Genomic DNA, 21,423 nt, shown 5'->3' on the forward strand with positions numbered 1-21,423 from the left:
TCAAAGGGCTGACTGTATTCAGTGGAGTACTCATGCATGGGCGGAAACTCCCCAAGGCCAAGGAAAGAGCCCTCAAAAGGAGTAGACAGAACAGTGTCTGCACTCAGACAGGGCTGAGAACAGTGCTGACTGCCAATAGATGCAGTGGGAAAAAAATCTCATACTTCATGGTCTTTGGTTAGAATGCTAAAGAGGGTGTTGCCTCAGTAGTGGGGACAGTGTACTCAAGACTAATTGCTGATAGGGTGGGTTCTGCCTGCTGCTGCTGCTAAGTAGCTTCAGCTGTGTCCGACTGTGCAACCCCAGAGACGGCAGCCCACCAGGCTCCCCCGTCCTTGGGATTCTCCAGGCAAGAGTACTGGAGTGGGTTGCCATTTCCTTCTGCAATGCATGAAAGTGAAAAGTGAAAGTGAAGTCGCTCAGTTGTGTCTGACTCTTAGCGACCCCATGGACTGCAACCCACCAGGCTCCTCCATCCATGGGATTTTCCAGGCAAGAGTACTGGAGTGGGGTGCCATTCTGCCTAACAAAGGTTAAAAGCAAGAGCCGAAAGGATAACTGTTTCCAAGTAACTTTGCTGTATCAGAGAACAAAGCTCAAGAACATTTTTAGGAAGAGAGAATTATTTAGCACATAACAATTTATAATTCTCAGTGTACATATAATGGCATACAATTGGGCTTCCCAGGTGGCTTGAGGGTAACGAACCAACCTGCCAATGCAGGAGGCATAGAAGATGCATGTTCCATCCTGGGGTTGGGAAGGTCCCCTGGAGGAGGGCATGTACTCTTGCCTAGAGAATCCCATGGACAGAGGAGCCCAGTGGGTGCAGTCCACAGGGTTGCGCAGAGTTGGGACACGACTGAAGTAACTTAGCACACACGCATGGCATACAGTCAAAAATTACATTATACACAAAGAAGCAGGGAATTATAACCCACAATGAGCAGAAAAATTAGTTGAAATGGACCTCAAAGTGACATAGATGATAGAATTAGTAGACAAGCACATTAAAATAGATATTATGATTGTATTCCGTGAACTCAAGAAATTGAACATGTTAAGTGGAGACATCAAAACTACAAAGGCCCAGGATTCCCTGGTGGTCCAGTGGTTAAAATCCCACCTTGCAATGCTAGAGACACTGGTTAGAGCCCTGAAGATCCCACAGGCCACAGAGCAACTGAGCCTATGTGCCACAACTACCGAGCCTGCGTACCCTAGAGCCCACGTTCTGGAACAAGAAGCCGTTGCAGTGAGAAGCCTGTGCTCTGCAGTGAAGACCCAGCACAGCCACAAAACAGAACATTTAAAATAATTTATACAGGTCCAAGTCAAACTTCTAGCAATTAAAACTACAATGCTGAAGGTGGAAAAACACCATGGGTGGAATGCATGGCAGTTTAGAAAAAAATTCATGCATGCAGAAAAAAACTGTGAACTTAAAGAGCAATAAACACTATCCGAAGTGACAGAAAAGAGACAAAGAAATGAACAAAACATCAATGAACTGTCGGACCACTTCAAACAGCCAAACATGAGTGTAACTAGAGTTGCCAAAGGACAGAAGGGGAAAGGAGAAATAATGACCAAAAATTCACCAAACTTGATGAAAAGTTTAAATCCAGAGATCCAATGAAGCGCGACAAATCGAAGTAAGAGACACCGAGAAAACTGTAACAACCCACGCATGATCAAATTGTTTAAAACCAGTCATAAAGAAATATGAAAAGTAACCGAGAAAAAAGAAGACACATTACATGTGGAAGAACAGGATGATGGGAGAGTTCCTGTCACAAACAATGCAAGCTTGAAGACAGTGGAAGCAGTTCTTTAAAGTACCAAAAGGAAAAAAACCTCCAACCTAGAATCCTTACCCAAGGGAAATATTTTTCAAAAACACAGGTGAGATAAAGACGTTCTTAGACATACAACAACTGGAAGATTTCACCACTGGCTGACCTGCACTCTAAGAAGTGTTAAAGAAAGCCCATCAAAAGAAGACAAATGATACCAAGATGGTTGGATTGAACGGCACCGGGGGGAAACACGAAGTAAAACAAGTGATGCCTCTACACACCCATTGGAACAGCTAGAACCAAGGCTGACCTAGAGCTCTCATATACCACTGGTGGGAACGTAAAATGTTACAGCTACTTTGGAAAACAGCTTGGGAGTTTCTTAAAACCTTAAACATCCACCTATCGTGTGATGCACCTATTCTCCTAGATATGAATCAAGAGAAATGAAAGCATATTTGCATATAAAGACATGTACATGAATAGCCACTGCAGCTTTGTTTGCTGTTGTTCAGTCACTCAGTCGTGTCTGACTCTGCCACCCACGAACTGCAGCACGCCAGGCTTCCCTGTCCTTGACTGTCTCCTGGGGTTTGCTCAAACTCATGTCCACCGAGTCACTGATGTCATCCAACCATCTCCTCCTCTGTCACCCCCTTCTCCTCCTACCCGCCAGCCTTCCCAGCATCAGGGTCTTTTCCAACGAGTCAGCTGTTTGTAATAGCTCTAGATTGAAAATAATTCAAAAGTCCACTTTTAAGTGCATGAATAAAGAATAGTATATCCATTAAAAAATAAAATATAAAAAAAATAAAAAAAAAGAGAATAGTATATCCATACAGTGAATACTCCTCAGCAATAAAAAGGAATACACCATTGATACACACTACCATGCAATTAATCTCAAAATAATTATGCTGAATCAAAGAAGTCTGATAAAAAGAGTACTCACACTACAGCTGATTGTCATTATTTGTGGTAAAGCTCGATAAAGTCACCGTGAACACTGAAATTAGTCAATACTGAACCATCACTCCCAAAGGAAATACAGGGTTAGTTTTCTGCAAGTCTCTGGTCAAAACATTTTATAAACTGATTAGTACATAACCCTGTTTCATGAGTCTGTTTAAGACACATTTAGAACATCTTGTTGATCCATTAGCGCTGCACTCAGTCAAAATCACTGGAACTCATGCCGGAACCAAGTTCCTCTGCTAAGTTGCTTCAGTCGTGTCCGACTCTGTGCGACCCCATAGACGGCAGCCCACCAGGCTCCCCCGTCCCTGGGATTCTCCAGGCAAGAACACTGGAGTGGGTTGCCATTTCCTCAATGCATGAAAATGAAAAGTGCAAGTGAAGCCGCTCAGTCGTGTCCGACCCTCAGCGACCCCATGGACTGCAGCCTTCCAGGCTCCTCCGTCCATAGGATTTTCCAGGCAAGAGTACTGGAGTGGGGTGCCATTGCCTTCTCCAAAGTTCCTCTAACGCGTGTATTTTCTCTGTAAGACACAGCACAGCCTTCATGCACTTAGAAACACTAGACGGCATTTCAGTATGACACTTGTGGACAATTTCAAACAGCAAGATCACCAACACAAACCACAAAAACGTGAAAACGCAGCACTAAAAAGACCATGAAAAGGATGCTTGTTTACAGTGTGAGTCAAAAGAAACAAGTGTGGGAAACAACAAGGTTGCCTTGTCTGACCTCAGCTGGGAGCACACGCCATGGCAAATGAAAGCTTTTGCCACTCTGCAATCTGTGAATGACTCAGAAAATGCTGTGGGTATTGATTCTGGAGTTTCAAATAAATTTTCATGAGTTGGTAAATTCGCAAATACGGAATCTGCCAATAATAAGCACTGACTGTGTTTGATTCACTTATTAGACATTTCAGAAGATACACGTCTCGAGTGAAGGAAAGCAGATCACTGGTTGCTGGGAGTGGGGAAAGGGAGGGAGGTATTCAAAGGAACAGAAGGAGGCTTTGGAGGGTGATGGGTTAACTACCTTGGTTGCAGTGATTATTCACTGAGGCTTATGATGCAGAACTTATCAAACTATAACTTTAACCACTGTGCTGTTTATTGAATGTCATGATACTGCAATAAAGCTGTTAAAAGGAAGGAAAGGTCCTTATGGTGGGGAAGGAAAAGAGTAAAGAGGTGGATTGCTAATTGAGGAGTGAAGGGGAGTGAATTAAGAAATCAAAGGTAACTTGATGTTCCAAGTTTAATTGTTGGGCTCGTGACAATTGTGCTGTCAGTAATGGAAATAGGGAATATAGAAGGAGGACCAGGTTTCTGAAGGATAGAGGAAGAAAGTGCAATTTGAGGTTCCTGACCTAGTGCCAAGTCCCCTCTCCCATGACACATCAGAGCGCTCCCAGGGGCCGACCCACTGGTTACATAAATCCACAAACTCCTCGACTTCTCAACACCAGCTCACTTCTCTGGCTATCTTGTTTTCCTCAGTGACACCACCAACTTTGAATCCCTCCTCTCTTTCAATCTCTTTATCTAAAGACCCCTTGTCACTTCTGCCCACTAGTACCGATTTCTTGGCTAACTTTTGAGGCCTTCCAAAATGTGGTCCCAAATGATCACACTTTACTTCTCATTATTCCTATCCTAGGTCCTCCACTTAAGTCAGGATGCCTGAGTTCTCTGACACAAGCCAGATCTGTTCTTAGGTATCTGTTCCTTCAACTGAAAAAAAAAGCTCTCCATCCGTCCAAAACCTAACAGTCCATCAGAACTTAATCCATATCATCTCTGAATTCCTACAGAGCCAGTATTATCATATGCAGTGCTTAAGAGTTCTCTGATTTTCAAAGGTATATTAATTATACACCTTCAGTAGAAGCTCATTAACCAACTGAAGTAGATAAGGCACTGGTCTGGATGCTAGAGTTTAATTAAAGGCGAATAAAAACTGTGTCTGCCTCAAATGTGTACAGCAGGGACAATACCATGATATCATCCCCAGGTATAATGGCAAGATACTAAATTACAGTCCTTCCGATGAGATACTTCTTGCTTGGGGTGACTGGGGAAAACTTCATGCAAGAGCTGACATGTGAGCCAGACTGAAGGCTGAGTAGAATATTTTATGTTGAAACGGGGAAGAGAGCTTCACTGGTGAAAACCCAAGGATAAGCCAAAAACAGGAGTAGAAAGTGGCAAAGTTGTACATTTCATACTGGCAGGGACTCTATCATAAATGTCTCTTTGGGTTTTCCTCGGTGTTACTAAAGGCAACCCTCAGAGATATTGTGGGTTTGGTTCTAGGCCACTGCAATAAAATGAGTCACATGAACTTTTTTGTTTTCCAGTGCATATAAAAGGTAGGTTTATGCTATACTGTGTTGTGCAATAGCGTCATATCTAAATAATGTACACACCTAAGTTAAAAGACACATCATTGCTAAAAAATACTAAGCATCATCTGATAACACACAGTTGCCACAAATGTTCAATTTGTGAAAAATGCATCACCTGCTCAGTGCAATAGAATGAACTGCCTGCATAGTTCACATGCAGTAAGGACTTGCTGAGTTAATCATACTTGGTTCTAAGTGGCTTCATCTAGTTTCTAAGTGAATAATGTGTTACGAAGTGAGGTAGAGAGCTATATCTTTTATAAGCCTGGGCTAAGTGTGAGAATTTATACTACTAAGACTAAAATTGGAAGGGCAATTTAAAAATAACTTTAATGGCTTTTTTCCTGGCAGTATGGCTATACATATGTAGCTGGTACAGAAAGATCCAGTCCCCAGTTGCACAAATACTACCTGTAAAATAAGTAGAAGATAATACCCTCTTTTGCTCTAATTTAGTAAAATTATGACATTTGTGACTTTTTAAATAAATTACAGAAAAGGTGTTCATTACATCCATCCTATGTTTAAGTGTCATCTTACCACCTATGAGTTTTGTGACAGTAACTTATATAATTTTTACATTATCTGGAATTTCAAAGAAAAACAATGTTTTATTCTGCTAATGCAGAACAACCAGAGATCATAAAAAGTGTCATTTAAAAAAAAAAAAAACTTGTTAAAATGAAGCATTATTTTTAATCCTTAGGCCCAAACTTCCAGGAACTTTGGAATGAAATTAAAAAAAACCCAACGAGCTGTAATTTAATAGCTTCAGAAACTGCCAGGTTCTAAGCTCTCTGTGTGTGAGCCGCCAGCACAACCACTTGTAGGCTAAGGCTCACTGTTCCCAGACTGGCGGCACGAGTCTAATTTTGAATGTGACGTGGGTGATGGGAGATGAAGGGGAAGATTAATCTCGCAGTGTGGTAGGTGTACGCTTTGAAAAAGCAACTGGGGGTTATACATCAGATGGTCCCGAGCAACAGCGCTTACCTGTGGAGCTGAAATCCACAGGGCCGATCCACTTGAAGGCAGGTTTCCGGCCTCGATCTTCCGTGACGTGCACTTTCTTTATCAGCATCAAGCTGGTCAGCACATTGGCTATGTCATAGAGGCGTCGTACCTTTGCTTGAAGACATAAAAAACAACTGTGGTCACACCATACTTCGGTCCGGGACGTCACGACCTTTTAGTTTGTGTGATGGGTCACTTTCTCAGCCACCAAAGAAGCCTCCAGCAGAGAGCAGTGGGGGAGCATGAGAGGCCAGTGACTCCCGCGTGAAATCACTAAGGATTTCAGTGTCTGATCATCTCACTCAGCGAAGGTCAGTGTGTCCTTCTGCTTTCACAGCTTCACGCTTCGTACCAGAGGCACCTGGTGACAAGCTGGGATCACTGTGATTGCAAAAACACCGAGGGAGGCAAACGGGCTGTAATTAAAGGTGTAGGAAATGTCATTCTGATCCACGGCTTGTCAGAAGCTTGCCTGGAGTCTCTCCCTGCAAGACACGGTGGCACCTGCTCTCCCAGGCAGCTGGGCTGTGACAGTGACAGGGGTTCCCTGGAGCTTCCGGCGAGGCTGCATTGCCGGGCACACAGACTGTCCAGGGCTCGAGGTCACGAGGTATGACTGCTGAAGACAGTCAGCGCCTCGGCTCTAACCCTGGTGGACACCCAGTGGGGGAGGGCTGGGTGGGCATTCCGTGAGTCTGAGAGGTCCAGGGAGAGACATTTGAAAACACATGCACTGGAGGAGAAATTCAGAGGGGTGGGCGGTAACACATTAGGTGGGCAGGACGATGCCCACAAAGTAAGCTCTATCCAAGAAGTCAACTTACAGGGAGGAAAGCCACTTGAATTCAGGGCTAGGATAAGCCAAGGGCTCTGATTATGGGCCTGAATCATCAAGCTTTCACTCCAGATGCAATATTCTTCCCAATCCTGATAGAACTGGATTTTATCTAGCCATTTCTCCCACAGGGTGGCTATACTTCCAGCTGGAAACAAACAAAAGCTAGCAAATGCTGAATTCAGGGTTTCCAGGGCTTGAATGAGCTACCAGCAGCCAGGGCCTCTGGCTCAGGACCCAGGCTTGAAGGAAGAGGAAGATGTTCTGGGTGTGAAACTCGAAACACTCTCTTGTCCAGCATCCACGTCCCACCGCGCCCCCCTCCCCTCCCCTGCTGTTCTTCTGGTTCTTACCTGTAGACAACTTTCATGTCCACATCAGAAGAGTATGCGGGGGGTGAGGAGAAAAGGGAGAGAAAACTCAGACATTCCATCTGGGATGCAGCGATACCAAAGAGAAATTCAAAGCCTCTCACACCCTCCCTGACCTGCATGTGTGGGATGCCATTCTGCCTCCAGCAACCACTCTGCCGAGGAAAAGGCATCAGGCAGAACTTTCACAGGAATTCTAGTATGTGATCAGCTTACCTCTTACAGCACCAAGAAGCTTAAAGAAGGCAAGAAGGAGTGCACATCTCAACAAAATAATTTAAAAAAAAATTATCTCCAAGGCTGCAAACATCATGTGAAACCCCACCCTTTCTGTGCTGCTAAGTGGATTTAAGTGAAGATGCTTACTTTTAAATTTACTATGGTCTGGTATATCTTGGCTTTCCTCTATCAGTATTTTGGCAGCCACATCAAGAGTAACAATCTTGGTTTTGGAGACCAGGAACAGCATGACAAACTTCTGGCTCATAATTTTCAGAGACTTGTCTTTCCGACTGTTTGCAGATGCTACAAAGGGAATGAAACGAAAGCATCAAAACATATAATCTACCACAAGAAAGACTGTACTTGTACTTTGCCAGTCCTATCTAACTCTATCAGCAGATGGAAAGATCACTTTTGATCACCACTTGGCCACACATCACAAAAAGATGGTTCATAAAGAAATAAGATAGATTTTTTGGGGGGTCCTAAAATTATTCTATAGTTGGTATAAATTCTGCAATGCTTTACACTCACACTCCACTGAATAGAATCTATGAAGCAATTTTGGAAAAGATTAAAGTAGAAGAGTGAAAGGATAGAGTGGGGATCTGGAACTGTTTTCAGAACATCAGCTCTTCCCTCAAAGGCAAGGACTCCACTTGTATTTCTCTGAGCCCACAAGAACTAGAATACACCATCCACATAGGAGGTGCTCACCTCTTCCACTGCATTTTGGAAATAAGTAAAGAAATAAACAATAAGTAAGTAAGAGACACTGCTTAGATGTGTGTTGCCATAGATGACAGGCAAATCATCCCCGATAGATGGCTGTCTCCTCTGGTTATTCGGATAAAGACTGGTTCAGAGGGTGAAATTAAAGGCATGAGGTAGTGAATGGAATGAAAGTCAGGCCCACCCGTCCATATCTATTTCTTATATTTGCAAGTGAAACATAAGGAATATTTGCACTTTATCATCTTAGCAAGGAGGATTAGGGTGAGAATAAAGATCAAAGAGGGACAGCATACATAGGAGCTAGGAAAGGGAAGAACAATGCAATACAATATAAGTAAAAAAAAATTCAGTATCAAACGAAAGGCTATCTGTCTTCCTAATCAGCATTTTCTGCAAATTGGGTTCTTTTCTAAGTCATCCACTCCAATATACAATTGAACAAATAGAATCTTTTGAAGACAGAAATTCTTTCCAAGTAAATTTTCCTTAAAGGCTCACAAAGAGGAAGCAGCGTGGGACTGTCAGTCTGAAACTGGAAGGCCATTCGCCACCTATGATCCAAACACACCAGATACCAAGTGAGACCGCCGCTACACAGGTTTCCCATGAGGTGGAGTGGGCAGCCCAGGTGGGAGCCATCTGTCTGCCCATCTTCATGAGGGAGACCGGGAGGCCACATGCCTCCAGGGTGGCCCATCTGGCCCTCCCCATCTTCAGAAGAGACCGGTGTGGGCCCAGGGGACTCACAGGAGGGACAGTCTGGTTCAGGGAAATCCAGTAACTGTGGATCTTGGGAATCGGGACAACCATCTCTTCTGCGTTCTCCGGATTTATGATCTATCGGGTTGAGCTCTTTCTGCTGGAGGTGTGCCATCTGCTCCTCGTATTTCTGCTTTTCTCCTAATCTCTGGAGGTTCCTTAGGGTTTTCGGCAGGCTGTGCCTACCATGCCAGCTGTACTGATTCTTGGCCACCCGGCTGACCAGATGCAGTGACTCCAGCACGTTTACAATGTCATAGATGCGTCTCCTTTCAACGCCTGTTTGAAAAATAGAAGCCGACCATTGTCATGCTGAAGAACATTTTTCTAATTTTTTTTTTTTTGGTAGCACTGCATGGCAGGCTGAACTTCCCCGATCTGGGATCAAACCTAGGCCCCCTGCAGTGGAAGGGCAGAATCTTAACCACTGGACCACCAGGGAAGCCCCGAAGAACACTTAAGAGTATAAAGTCCATGAAGGCTTGGGCCTTGTCTGTGAACTATTCTGTGTGATGCTTTGCCCAGCAAATATAATTGCTCAACAAATTCATCCTATGAGAATGCAAGCAACAGAAATTATTTTTCTTTTTTCTTCTTGGGATCCAACTCTTGATAAGATCTAGGGTGAACATCCACCTTGAGATGGATGATAGTTCCATCTGTATTACATAAATAGTAGAGCAACTTTTCTTTGAACCTGTTAGGCAAACCACATGAACATTTCAACATGTTAAAACTGGTGGGATTGAGCAATCTGCATCACAGTAATAAAGGCTTGATGAAGATTGGACGGTTGATTTTGACTTGTAGCTAGTCCTAAGTATACAGACTATAAAGCTGTGTCCAATAACTGTAACCTCATTATCGGACCATACTCTCCTTCCCGGAGTTTGAACGATGTGAAAAAATTGTCCTGTTAATTCTTGTAATGGCCAGTAGGGAAAACAGATGGTAAATATTCTTTCCTATTTTGGGCTGGAAACTTAGGAGTCAAGAGCTTGGGCACCCTTCTCAGGTTGCAGGAGGAAGCGAGGGCCAGGGCTGGAGCACACAGACCTCCGTGTGCTCGTCACAGCCACGGACAATTCTCCCTGTGCTCTCACGCACCATGTCCTGCCACACAGCCCGTCAGTAAAGCACAGGAAGTCCTGCACAGGCTGACCGTCCAGTTCATGGATTCCCTGCCCACTTATGCCACACTCCCTAAAGAGCCAGGATTATGAGCAGTCTATTGAATTTACTAAAAATATTTTCATGGGTTAAGTGTGGGGTCTTCAGGGTCAGACTGCCTGGACTGGAATCCCTGCACTATCCCTTACTAGTTGGGTGAGTCTGGGTAGTTACTTACTCTTTCTGTGCCTGGGTATTTATCTCATAAAATGAGGAGGATTCAGTGCAACAATAAACTTAAAGGGATTCTGATAGGTGTGAATTTATCTGCTCTTTGTATATGATTTTGTAAGTACTTTCTGTGTGGTGTGGGAGATACCTAAAATTCCTGCTGGCATTCAAGGTGACAGTAGAAACAGATTTTTTAAACCTCGCATCTGTGTCTCATCCTGTTATGCAATAGACACTTAGGCTTTTGGGACTCACTGGCCCTTCTTGCTCTCGCCTAAGTATCCGTAACAAATGCTGCCAGGCATCTCCAAGCAAAAGGGCCCAGCAACAAAAATGCCTTCTTCCCCTTCGCTTGCCAACAGCTGTTGTATAATCAGAGCAGACTCAGTGTATGCAGCTCTTGGCTTTCCAAAGACTTAACACGAGAAATAGACCAGATTACAAGAATACTGTGGAGCTGAGAGGAAGTGCTATCCCCGCTTGAAGAGGCATTTCACAGTCAATCAGAACATTTAGGCTCATGACCCAGAAAGGCTCTTCACTCTCCAGAAGCTCTGGCTCTGCTGCCAGATGCCTGCTGGAAGGTGCTGGCAGGAGCAGTCAGCAGCCCCTTGTCCAGATCTGCCTGGGCCCTGGTTCCAGTCTGTTTCCATATATTAACACATCTCGTTTAGAGCATAACTCGCCATAAACCTTCCCATTAGAAATGTCATGTGAATGCAACTGAGATATCCCAGGGCCAGCCATATGCCCGACTGTTTTGTTATTTTGTATTAGATAGGAGCCATTAAGTCTCCATCTAGTGGCTAGACATCCCAAGAAATAAAGGAAGAAATAAGAATTAAAAGGACGATTCGGACCACTTAAGACAATAAGATGCCGCTTGGCATGCACAATAATAGGTGTGCTGCCTGACTGCTCACTCACTTTTGCAACCTGGATTGAGTTTAACTGTCCACTGGCTGGGCACATCTAAAAGTCCCATTTCACAGGCCTCAAGTCCTGCAGGTTGCTCTGTCAGGAAGATTCTCTGACCTTCTTTTTCTTCTGTCTTCAAGGCGATCCTATTCATCCTAGTCATGGTGTTGGTTATGCCCTTGAGCATTTACTCATTGTTACCACGCTTCCCTTAGGCCCCACAGAGCTCATCAAGAGCATCTCGGCCCAGTAAATTTTCCTAGGCTGTGTAATTTTCCATTTACTAAAGTCATTCCCAGTTCTTTAACTTCTTACCTGTAATATCAGTATCAAATCTACATGAGACCAGAAACTGGGAAACAATGCAATTTGAATGCTCTGCAGATCCTTGGTTAAAATCTGGTCTTACAGCTTGTGACCTGGGATAGAGCCAGGAGTTTAGATTCAATCAAGGAGATGGTTACCCTGGACATAGCTTCTAGGAAGGGACCCCGTCTTATCTCACATGAAGAGATGGAAAGTTCATTTGGCAGGCCTGGGAAATCATGACACAGTAGGAAGTTTTTGCAAAAGCCTTGGCATTCTGCTCTAGATGGTTATACAGGAGACCTACAGCCCTGTCCTCCCTGGGACCTGTAAGGCAGCCTTCCAACATCTAATCTTTTTTCTTCTGCTTTGATATCAGCAAGATCTCTTGATAAAGGATGGGTGTATAGAGGAACCCCAATGAGAAAGACATTGTATGATCTGTTCTTTTACCCTCAGCCTCTTCGGACTAGTTTCTAGGACCCAGTGCCTCAGCTATGTCTACACCAAGCTTCTGTCCAGCTGGCTCACATCTCATTTCATTGCTACCAAAGCCAGAATACTGTATGCTATTCCTGGGTTCTAAAACAGCTTCCCTGTCAAAGCCCTCTGCTTCCTCTTCCTGGCTGTACAGGTTGACAGGACAGCTTGAGAATCATGGAAGTGGGCAAGGGGAACCTCTCATAACAGCTGAGTAGAAACAGTTCCATGGAGCAATAAGTTACTAAGCCAGGCCCTGAGCTGGGCATGTTACTGACATGATCTGTAACTTTTCTAAGCTTCTGTAAGGGAGGTGCTATGGTTTCTATGCTATGACTGAGAAAAGATTAATTAACTTTTTAAATCTCTCTCAGCCTATACATTAGAAACCTGGGCTTCAAATCCAGTTCTCTCTTACCCAAAGTCAAACCCATGGTCTTCTAATCACAACCACTGGCTCCTCATTACTTCAATTTCCAGCAAATCTTTTTAACCATCCGTTTGAATAATTTAGATTGGCAAGGATCAACTGAGTCACATTCTTTGGGCTATGGGAAGATACAGAACTAATAAACCAACTAAAAATATAATCTATCATAAAGCCTTGCATGCGTGCATGTTAGGTTGCTTCAGTTGTGTCTGACTCTTTGTGACCTGAAGGACCTCCCAGGCTCCTCTGTCCATGGGATTCTCCAGGCAAGAATCCTGCAGTGGGTGGCCATGCCCTCCTCCAGGCTCATAAAGCCTACTGGGTTGACTTCTTTGAGACTTTTTTTCCTTTTCCTATATGTAAATTGTCCTAATTTGTTAAGGTGACACTCTGACATCTTTAAATCATTGTGATTTCTACTTATTCACTGTCAACAGTATGTTCCTTGTGAAACTAACTGCAATCCATGTCCACTAGGAGTCTCTACTCGGACCAGTTGCCTGCATATTTATAGCCCAGACGCCACTGTACATGACATACGGTCACGCCATGTGAACGGATGTATTCCTCTTTGTTACAAGGCTTAGCTGTTTGAATTATATCCAGATGTGCTTTTTCTAGTTGGGCAGACTTGCTGTGAAGGTCACAGTACAGGGCTTCAAACCTAACTCTCTTGCTTTCAAATTTGGCTTTGTAACAGAAATAACAGCAGTTCTGAACTCTTAGAAGCATTAAAAAAAAATAAACAGCAGGATATTTCTAAAAATCTTTTGAGTCTGTCTGAAATAAGATAGAATTAAGGTATTAGCTATTAATTTGTAACGTGAGTCTTTTGCAAACACAGTTTTTGAGGTTAAAGAAACCAAATATTTGTTTGACCCTCAGGCCTGGAAAGCTCCCTGGAATTCTATGCGTAATGATTATGACACAAGAAAAGCTCTACCTGCTCCTCTGTCCTCACTCTTTTGGAGGGCCTGCTCTGCACTTAGTAGAGGAGGTGATCTGAAGCCTTTGGCTCACCCGAGGAATCGATTTCCCACCGTGACTGGAGACAGGTGACCCCATGATACATACCGAGACTGACAGCAACTTCATCCAGGGAGATGGTAGTTTTCTCAGTTGACAGAGGGTAACTTGGGTAGCGAGCGAGAAACTTCTGGCACAGGAGTCCTAAGCTTTTCTGCTTTCTGCTTGGCCTTTGCTTTTCAAACTCATCCACAGCACTGTCATCCACAGCATCAAGCTACAGAGGGCAGACAGGGGAGGCGGGAGATGTCACGGCTAACGTCCTGAAGGAGAGACTGCGTGGGTGGCATGGTGAGTTGAGGGCAGCATCCTCATCCTTACCACCCCAGATTCTAGTTAGAATACTCTTCCTAACCTTTTTTCTCAGCCTTTTACCTACTGCTTTTCTGAACTGAACTCTTCCTCCTTTGTGACTTGAGGCTGAGTCTCTGTGTGTGTGTTGGTTGCTCCGTCGTGTCTGACTCTGCAACCCCATGGACTGCAGCCCACCAGGCTACTCTGTCTGTGGAATTCTCCAGGCAAGAACACTGGAGTGGGTTCCCATTCCCGTCTTCAGAGGATCTTCCCGACCCAGGGATCAAACCCAGGTCTCCTGTATTGCAGGTAGATTCTTTACCATCTGAGCCACCAGGGAAGCCCTGAGGCTGAGTCTACTGATTAAATTAAAGAATGAACAATGCGATAATTTACAGGCTGCTACACCCTTGCTACTGGTGTGCTCATCAGGCTGTAGATCTGCATCAGCAGGAGCCTGTTAAGAGCTGTAGAAACCCCAGGCCTCCCCTCAGACCTGATGTATCAGAATCTATCTTTCCCTAAGCCCCCCGTAATCCCTGTTAACATGAAAATCTGCGACAGACTTGCCTACATTGTGTCACCAAGCTCTTATGTTTCACAATTTACCAAGAGCTGGCAGACTGGAGCTGCTAAGGACAGCTAAATCTTACTCGTCCTAACTCATTCTTATTTTAAGCATATTAAACGAGTGCCCTTGTCTTATCAACCACATTTGAAAAAGGCTCAATTTAAGTCCCAAGAAAGACTTTTTAAAAAAAGTATACCTATGCTGCTTGCTCAAGAGCTCTGGTTCCCACAGGACAGGTAATTTAAAGATGACTTAATGTTAAAGCACTACACCAGTGAACTAAACATACATGGGAGAATGATAAAATTTCCCAAATCACAAATATTTAGATTATTATTAAATCAGAGTGAAAATTATAATTCATGGCAGCATTAAAAAACCCGAATTTCTTCATTAAATCAAAATTATTAAAATTTAAATAATAAATTAATATCATTGTTATTAATAACTAAAATAATTAAAACAATAATTTTAATTATCATAAAATTAATATCATGGCTTAAAAATTATCATTAAAAAACACATACTGGTAAAGAGAGAAAAAAAAAACTGAAGAAAACAAAAACGTTCAGTATGAAAAATGAGACAGAGAATGAGAGTCCCACTTCAGCTGTAAATAAATAAAAGGAGTAAGTGGAATGGTGTTTTCAACTCAATAACAACCAAAAAGTTGACAGTTCTGTGACATTTTAATAATTAAGTTAAAAATTTTCCATTCTATGAAAGCCCTTAGGAGCACAGCCTGTATACCTGCAGAGAGTCTGTAAACACATCATCCTTGTTCTCAAGGGGCCTGAACAGTTCTTTTTTCTTCTCTCGGTCTCTTATGTCTGGGCTGGCAGCGCTAATGAGGATCTTGAGGTTAGCGGTGGGCGTCCATGGTTCCACCTGCTGTCTGTCAACAAGCTTAACCGGAGTGATGGGATTTCTTTCTGGAGTGAAGATTTTTTGCTTCGATAAGTCAATTGGCTCATTTTTTATTGGCGTCTTTGGGGCCATCCTTGAGAGATCAACAAATATATTTTCCTAGTTAAAAAAAAAAAAGACCTTTTAGCAAAAATGAGAAAGGGCAGGTATCAGGTAAGAGTGCAACTTGTTCCCATTATTCACTAAGACAATAAACTGCAAACAGACCATACGTTCAGGGCTGAAAAATACCAGGATAGGATAAAAGAAAATAAACAGAAGGATCTATGGGAATCAAAAGGCAGCTCCAATGAGAAACTGATTATAACTGGCTACTCCTTTTAAACTTTTTTTTTTATAGTTTATCAGTTTTTATTTATTTTTTAAAATTAATTAATTAATTTTACTTTACAACATTGTATTGGTTTTGCCATACATTGACTTGAATCCGCCACGAGTGTACATGTGTTCCTCATCCTGAACCCCCCTCCCACCTCCCGCCCCATCCCATCCCTCTGGGTCATCCCAGTGCACCAGCCCTGAGCATCCAGTATCATGCATCAAACCTGGACTGGCGATTTTTCATGGCATCTCTGTGAAAGAAGGCATGAGTGTATCTATCACTGGTGGATGTTTGTAATAGTCGGGGGTGATAATAACAGCCAATGTGGGTTGAATCCATACTGCTTCTAAGTGACATATTTTTTAAACACTATTCACAAGTTTGCACTAACTAGTGAAGAGTGATTATGTTTTTGTTCAATGTTCACCAGTGCTAACACAGCAGTTAATGGAAGGGCATCCACAGAAGGCCATATTTCAAACCACCCAGCAATGTATGGTCCCTCCCCTAGAGTGGTGCTTCTCAAACTACCCTTGCTGAAGGACCAGTGCCTTTCACTTCCAAACTCCCGCAGCCTGATACGTGGTCTTCCTTCATAGGACCCACATGCAACTCCCATCACGTGACTCTCCCCTTGAGTTTGCCACTCAACCCAATTTATAGCTTGTCCAACAAGAAGAGACCACTGGTCACAGGCTTAGATGTTATAGGGGCAAGATCCAATTACTATAGAGGTTTCTAAATGCTAAACTCTCAAGTTCTGGTATTGATTTTTTGCAGCTTAAGAGAAGTTTGTGGACTAGCACCTTCCCCCAGACCATACTTTAAATAAAATGTCTTAGCTAATTATAAGAAAAGATTAACGATGGGTCCATTAATCCATTAAGAAAAAGGACTGAGTACACAGAACTCACATTTGAAACTACAAGTTAGTTTCTGAAACAAATTTCTTTCCTGCAGAATAAGATTTGCCATTCAAAACCTTTCAGAAAAGATTCTGCTCTTCCCATAGCTGAATTCACCTCCAGGCAATTGTGCCTGACGTAATTAGCAAGGTGGGTGAGTTGCATATTTGATATTCCTGCACACAGTATCACTCTATAGCTTATTGGATGCTTGGATCTTGGCTGAGAAGTGGTTTTAAAAAAGCGTTTTCCTATAAATGAGCAACACGTGAAAAGGGAAAACAGAATTGTTTGGGAGAAACTGGAATTCGTGGTAGCAGGCCATCTCTTGTTCCTTGGATCAGTGGAAGCTGCCAGCTAGCCATGGTGAGTGAGTTCTGTCCTAGGAAGGGAGTGGAGATGGGGGTGACAATTTCTCATACCACTGCAGCAGTAAGCATCCAGCCTGTATCTCCTCAGATCTCTTAACAAGTCCCTACTAGTGTGCAATTCTGATGAATTCTCTACAGGGGAACTCTCAAGCGAAAGTACTGATGCATATTATGTGCTACAGACAATACCTGTTCCGTGCACGTTTTTTTTTTGGCTGCGCTGTCTCTTTGTTCTTATGCACGGGCTTTCTCTAGTTGCAGCGAGTGGGCTTCGCAGTGCAGTGGCCTCTCCTGCAGTAGAACACAGGCTCTAAGCAGGTGGCCTTGGCAGCGTGGTGCACAGGTTCATCTGCCCTGTGGCCTGTGGAATCGTCCCGGACCAGGGATCGAACCCACGTCCCTGGCATTGGCAGGTGCATTCGTAACCACTGGACCACCAGGGAAGTCCTGTTTCATGCGCTTTACACCACTAACTCCTCATCTAATCCTCTAACCTGGGTACTATTATTTTTCAAGCCGACAGATGAAGAAACTGAGGCACACAGAGGGTACCTTGCCTGAGGTCACATACAAACTCACTCAGTATAAAAGTCACGGGTAGGGCAAGAAATAGCTGATAGCATTTTCCGAATTTCTGTGTCCCAGTTTCCGAAATTCTACGTCTAGAAATAAGCTTGTCTGGAGTATGAATTGGGATGGAGTTATCTTTTTCGCAGCTCCAGGGTACCCAGCAGGCCACTGATCCCCACAAGCATCTATGGAGAGGTGGCATGGGGAGCAGTTCTGCATGCAGGCTGGTAGGGCCAGCTCATCAGCAGGGTGAGTGCAGGCAACTTCCTTCTCCTCACTGTATTTTAATTCTCTCAACTGAAAACGAAGTTCATAAAAATACTGATCTCCAGTTATGACAATAGTTCCTGGCATATACTGAGCACTCAATACAAATTAGCTATTCTCTCCCCCTACTTTCCCGTTCTTTATTACTATCCATCCTTAAGCTCAGAGCTAATAGAACAAAGCACATCGTATTGCTATTTAACTTCCTGGGCCTATGTCTTGTCTCATTAATGAGACTGTGCACCTCTGGAGGTCAGGGAGCTACTTCCACATGTCTCATTCTTCACTATTTTTGGCACAATGCCTTGCCCCTCGTAGGTGCAAAAGGAACAACGGGCTTTGATTATTGAGTTATTTCCAAAGGTCTCCCCATGGTGGAGGTGTGGCCCAGGCTTGCAGAGGTGCAGAGATTCTTCCTTCTCCACTGCCTCCGTGGTAGCTGTCTTCCGAGGAACATTGAGCTCCTCCTACTTTTCCCTACTGAGGAGCAATTCAGATCAATTATTTCCTCTAGCACTTTGATGTATTTTCACTACAGTTTAAGTAATACTTGGGGCTTCCCTGGTGGCTCAGATGGTAAAGAATCTGCCTGCAATGCTGGAGACCCAAGTTCAATCCCTGGGTAAGTACGAGGGGAGTCAGGTCACGTGGTAGGTTACGATCCTTACCATACCTCTACATCAACAGAAAATAAAACAGAAAATTGTTTTGCGGTTTCAGGTGGGCAGAAAGTCAGCTGTAACCTAATCCACCGTGTTCCATCCGTCTGTCTATCCCCAAATCCTGACACTGTGGAAGGTGGAGGAAGGGACTGGATTGAGAAACCTGGTTTTGGACTCCACTTTATTTTTTGATACTGGACAAAGTGTTGGTTTTGTCTGGACTCAAGTTTCCAGATCTATAATATAAAGGGTTCAGATCAAAGTACCTATCTCCAAGGCTTTCCAGCAAGGCTGCCCAGCCATGTGGTAGATACTGGGGTGTACCCAGCTCTCTTGAAGAATGAATGCCTCATCTCCCCAGCTGCTGGACTAATGCCAGCAGTAAGCATCTTCATGCTTTGGCTGAAGTGGACTGACTCGTCCAGGACATGCCCCTTCCTGAGAGACCAGTACTATCCTCAGGGGCTGGGATAGGCCACACTGACATGGAGAAGCCGGGTCCTCTTGCCCAGACTCAGAACCACTCCGGAGGAGGGGGGTCATCCCAGAGCTTCCCTCAGGGTGAACCCGACTTCCGCTGAGACTGATCAACTGCTCCACTTCACCCGCTGTCTCATTTTGCTGCTTTTTTGTCCCTTAAATGGGCACTGTCCCCAGGGCACTCCCTGATACACCACCTGACCGCTAATCTCCATGTCAGATCTGCTTGCCAGGAAGAAGCTGCCACATCCTGGAAATGGCCTCTTCAGTGAGAGCGGTCCTGAAGAGAGCACCCGGGAAACAGATTCTTCAGTTCTTGTGTGCAATGCAGGTGAGGCACCTTGGCTTACCTGCCATGCAGTTGCTGTGAGGATCAGGCCAGATACTGAGGGCGCAAGTGCTTTGTAATCTGTCAAGTGCTGTACAAATGTTTATCGTCATTATTATTTACTACACCAGCATTATGACTGAGCTGCCATAGAAAGGACCTGGTCATCAGGAGATCTGGGTTCTAATCTTGCTTCTCTCTCAGATGCAGCCTTGATCACGTTACTTTAAAGAGGACATCGGCAGCAGCCCGTTCAAGGCCCCTAGTGATACTGTGCCAACCTCTTTTCCAGTCCCACTTCATGCATGTCCCACATTTTGCCCAAACAGTTCCCCCGTGTTTCTTCAAACCTGCCCTGCATCTTATCACACCTGAGCCGCTGCGCACACCGTCACGCTGAAACCCACCCTACTCTTTCATCCTCATCTTTCACCCTACTCATCGCAAATATGACAGGCACATCCGCAGGTGTCTCTTAGTCATCGACACTCTCCTCCCCTTCAGAGCACACTTTCCAGAATGAGTAATCCACAGCCAGGACTTCCCCCTGCCCGTCTCCTGGGGGTTCCTCAAACCACCAGTCTGCTCTGATCTACTGCTCTCACGTAGATCACATCTTAGTTGACAAGTCAATGGCAAAACACCACATTTGAGCTCACTGCTGCGGTTAAGACTGTTGACTATCTGCTTTATAAAACTCTCAGTCTTTCTGAGCTAGCACTTTTTCTCTCTTGGTTCTCTTTCTGTTTGTGACTGTTCCTTCTCAGCCTCCTTCATAGGCTCCTCATTTTCTGCTCTTAGAAACCTCAGCTCTCCACACTTCCCTGTTTGCTCTCCGGAGCAGCTCACCCACTCACAGCTTTAAAACCAACATGCATTTGATAATTCCCAAGTTTGTATCTGGCTAGAACCTTCCATGAATTCCCAAATCAGGCAACCAACTGCCTCTTGCACATATTTATTTATTTACCTATAAGCACACGGGTATAAATAAATGCTTCGAGTTGAACTCGCCTTCTTTCTTTAACCACTCCCAAAAGACGTGAGCTTGATCCCTGGGTTGGGAAGATCCCCTAGAGGAGGGCATGGTAACCCACTGCAGTATTCTTGCCTGGAAAATCCCATGGCAAGAGAAGCCCAGTGGGCTATAGTTCATAGGGTTGCAAAGAGTTGGATACAGTTGAAGCAACTTAGCATGCAAAAGATGAATGACCTTCAAAGAAAACCCATGCCCACTAAGTCTAGGTGAGGTTCCCAAATTTACTATGTTAGCTTCCACTTCTTTATGAGTATCCTTCCTTTCCACTTGCCTAAGTCTTACCATTCATTCCTTCAAGACCTAGCTCGAGTGTTATCTCCTTCACATAGCCCTCCCGAAGCTCAATCTTTACTGTCCACTCTTTCATCCCAAATCATCCTTTTTCTACTTTTGTCATTCCTAAATGCAGTACAGACAACTGAAAAGGAGAGTCTTGTTTATAATCTCACGACTTGGGCACAGTAAACTTTACATTTTAAAGAAAAGTTTTCCCGTGAGTGGTAAGAAATATGCATGCCTAATAGAGTACTATAGACCTTGACTGATGAAGATCAGACAGTCAAGAAAGATAAGTCCTCTACATGCTGACTGACCCACAGGACACTGTTCCAGGCACCCACCAGAGGGTTTCAGGAAGTACCACTAGCTTCTGGCCACTCTGGAAATTTTGAACATTTCTTGAATGTCCACACCACATAGACTCATATGATTCTTCTGCCTACAAAGTCCATCTTATTCCTCTTGTTCCCTTACAAGCTGAAGTCCTCAGCCCAAGTATTAGCTCCCCCGTGAAGCTTTCCAACTTTCTCTAGACTCCCCATGAATTTCTTTCTTACTCTTCTGTTCTGCTGGGGCAATTGGTTCCCACTCCTATAGCACTTAACAAATCACAGGCTAGTTGGTGAGTTAATATCTGAGCCCTTGAAACATCTCTCAGATAATTGAGGGCCAGGCCTGCATCATATTTATCTTTGGGCTGTCAGTTCAATTGAGTAAGGGTGAACAGTATGGGTTGTTGGGTTATAGACATCCTGAGGAGAGAGTCTACTTACTAATTCCAATTCATAA

At 44.0% G+C, this 21,423-nt stretch overlaps 1 protein-coding gene across 1 annotated transcript in view; it reads right to left on the minus strand.

Moving 5' to 3' along the window:
- E2F7 (E2F transcription factor 7) overlaps window positions 1-21,423 on the minus strand; it is a 40,478-nt gene that overhangs the window by 15,803 nt on the left and 3,252 nt on the right. The window contains exons 3-7 of the mRNA XM_019960211.2: window positions 15,235-15,510; window positions 13,668-13,836; window positions 9,107-9,397; window positions 7,769-7,927; window positions 6,176-6,310 (exon numbers count right to left, since the gene is read on the minus strand). Coding sequence (XP_019815770.2) covers window positions 6,176-6,310; window positions 7,769-7,927; window positions 9,107-9,397; window positions 13,668-13,836; window positions 15,235-15,510 — 1,030 coding nt within the window. The remainder of the gene's footprint in view (window positions 1-6,175; window positions 6,311-7,768; window positions 7,928-9,106; window positions 9,398-13,667; window positions 13,837-15,234; window positions 15,511-21,423) is intronic.

Source organism: Bos indicus, chromosome 5 (genome assembly GCF_029378745.1).
Source record: "Bos indicus isolate NIAB-ARS_2022 breed Sahiwal x Tharparkar chromosome 5, NIAB-ARS_B.indTharparkar_mat_pri_1.0, whole genome shotgun sequence".
NCBI classification, from domain to species: Eukaryota; Metazoa; Chordata; class Mammalia; order Artiodactyla; family Bovidae; genus Bos; species Bos indicus.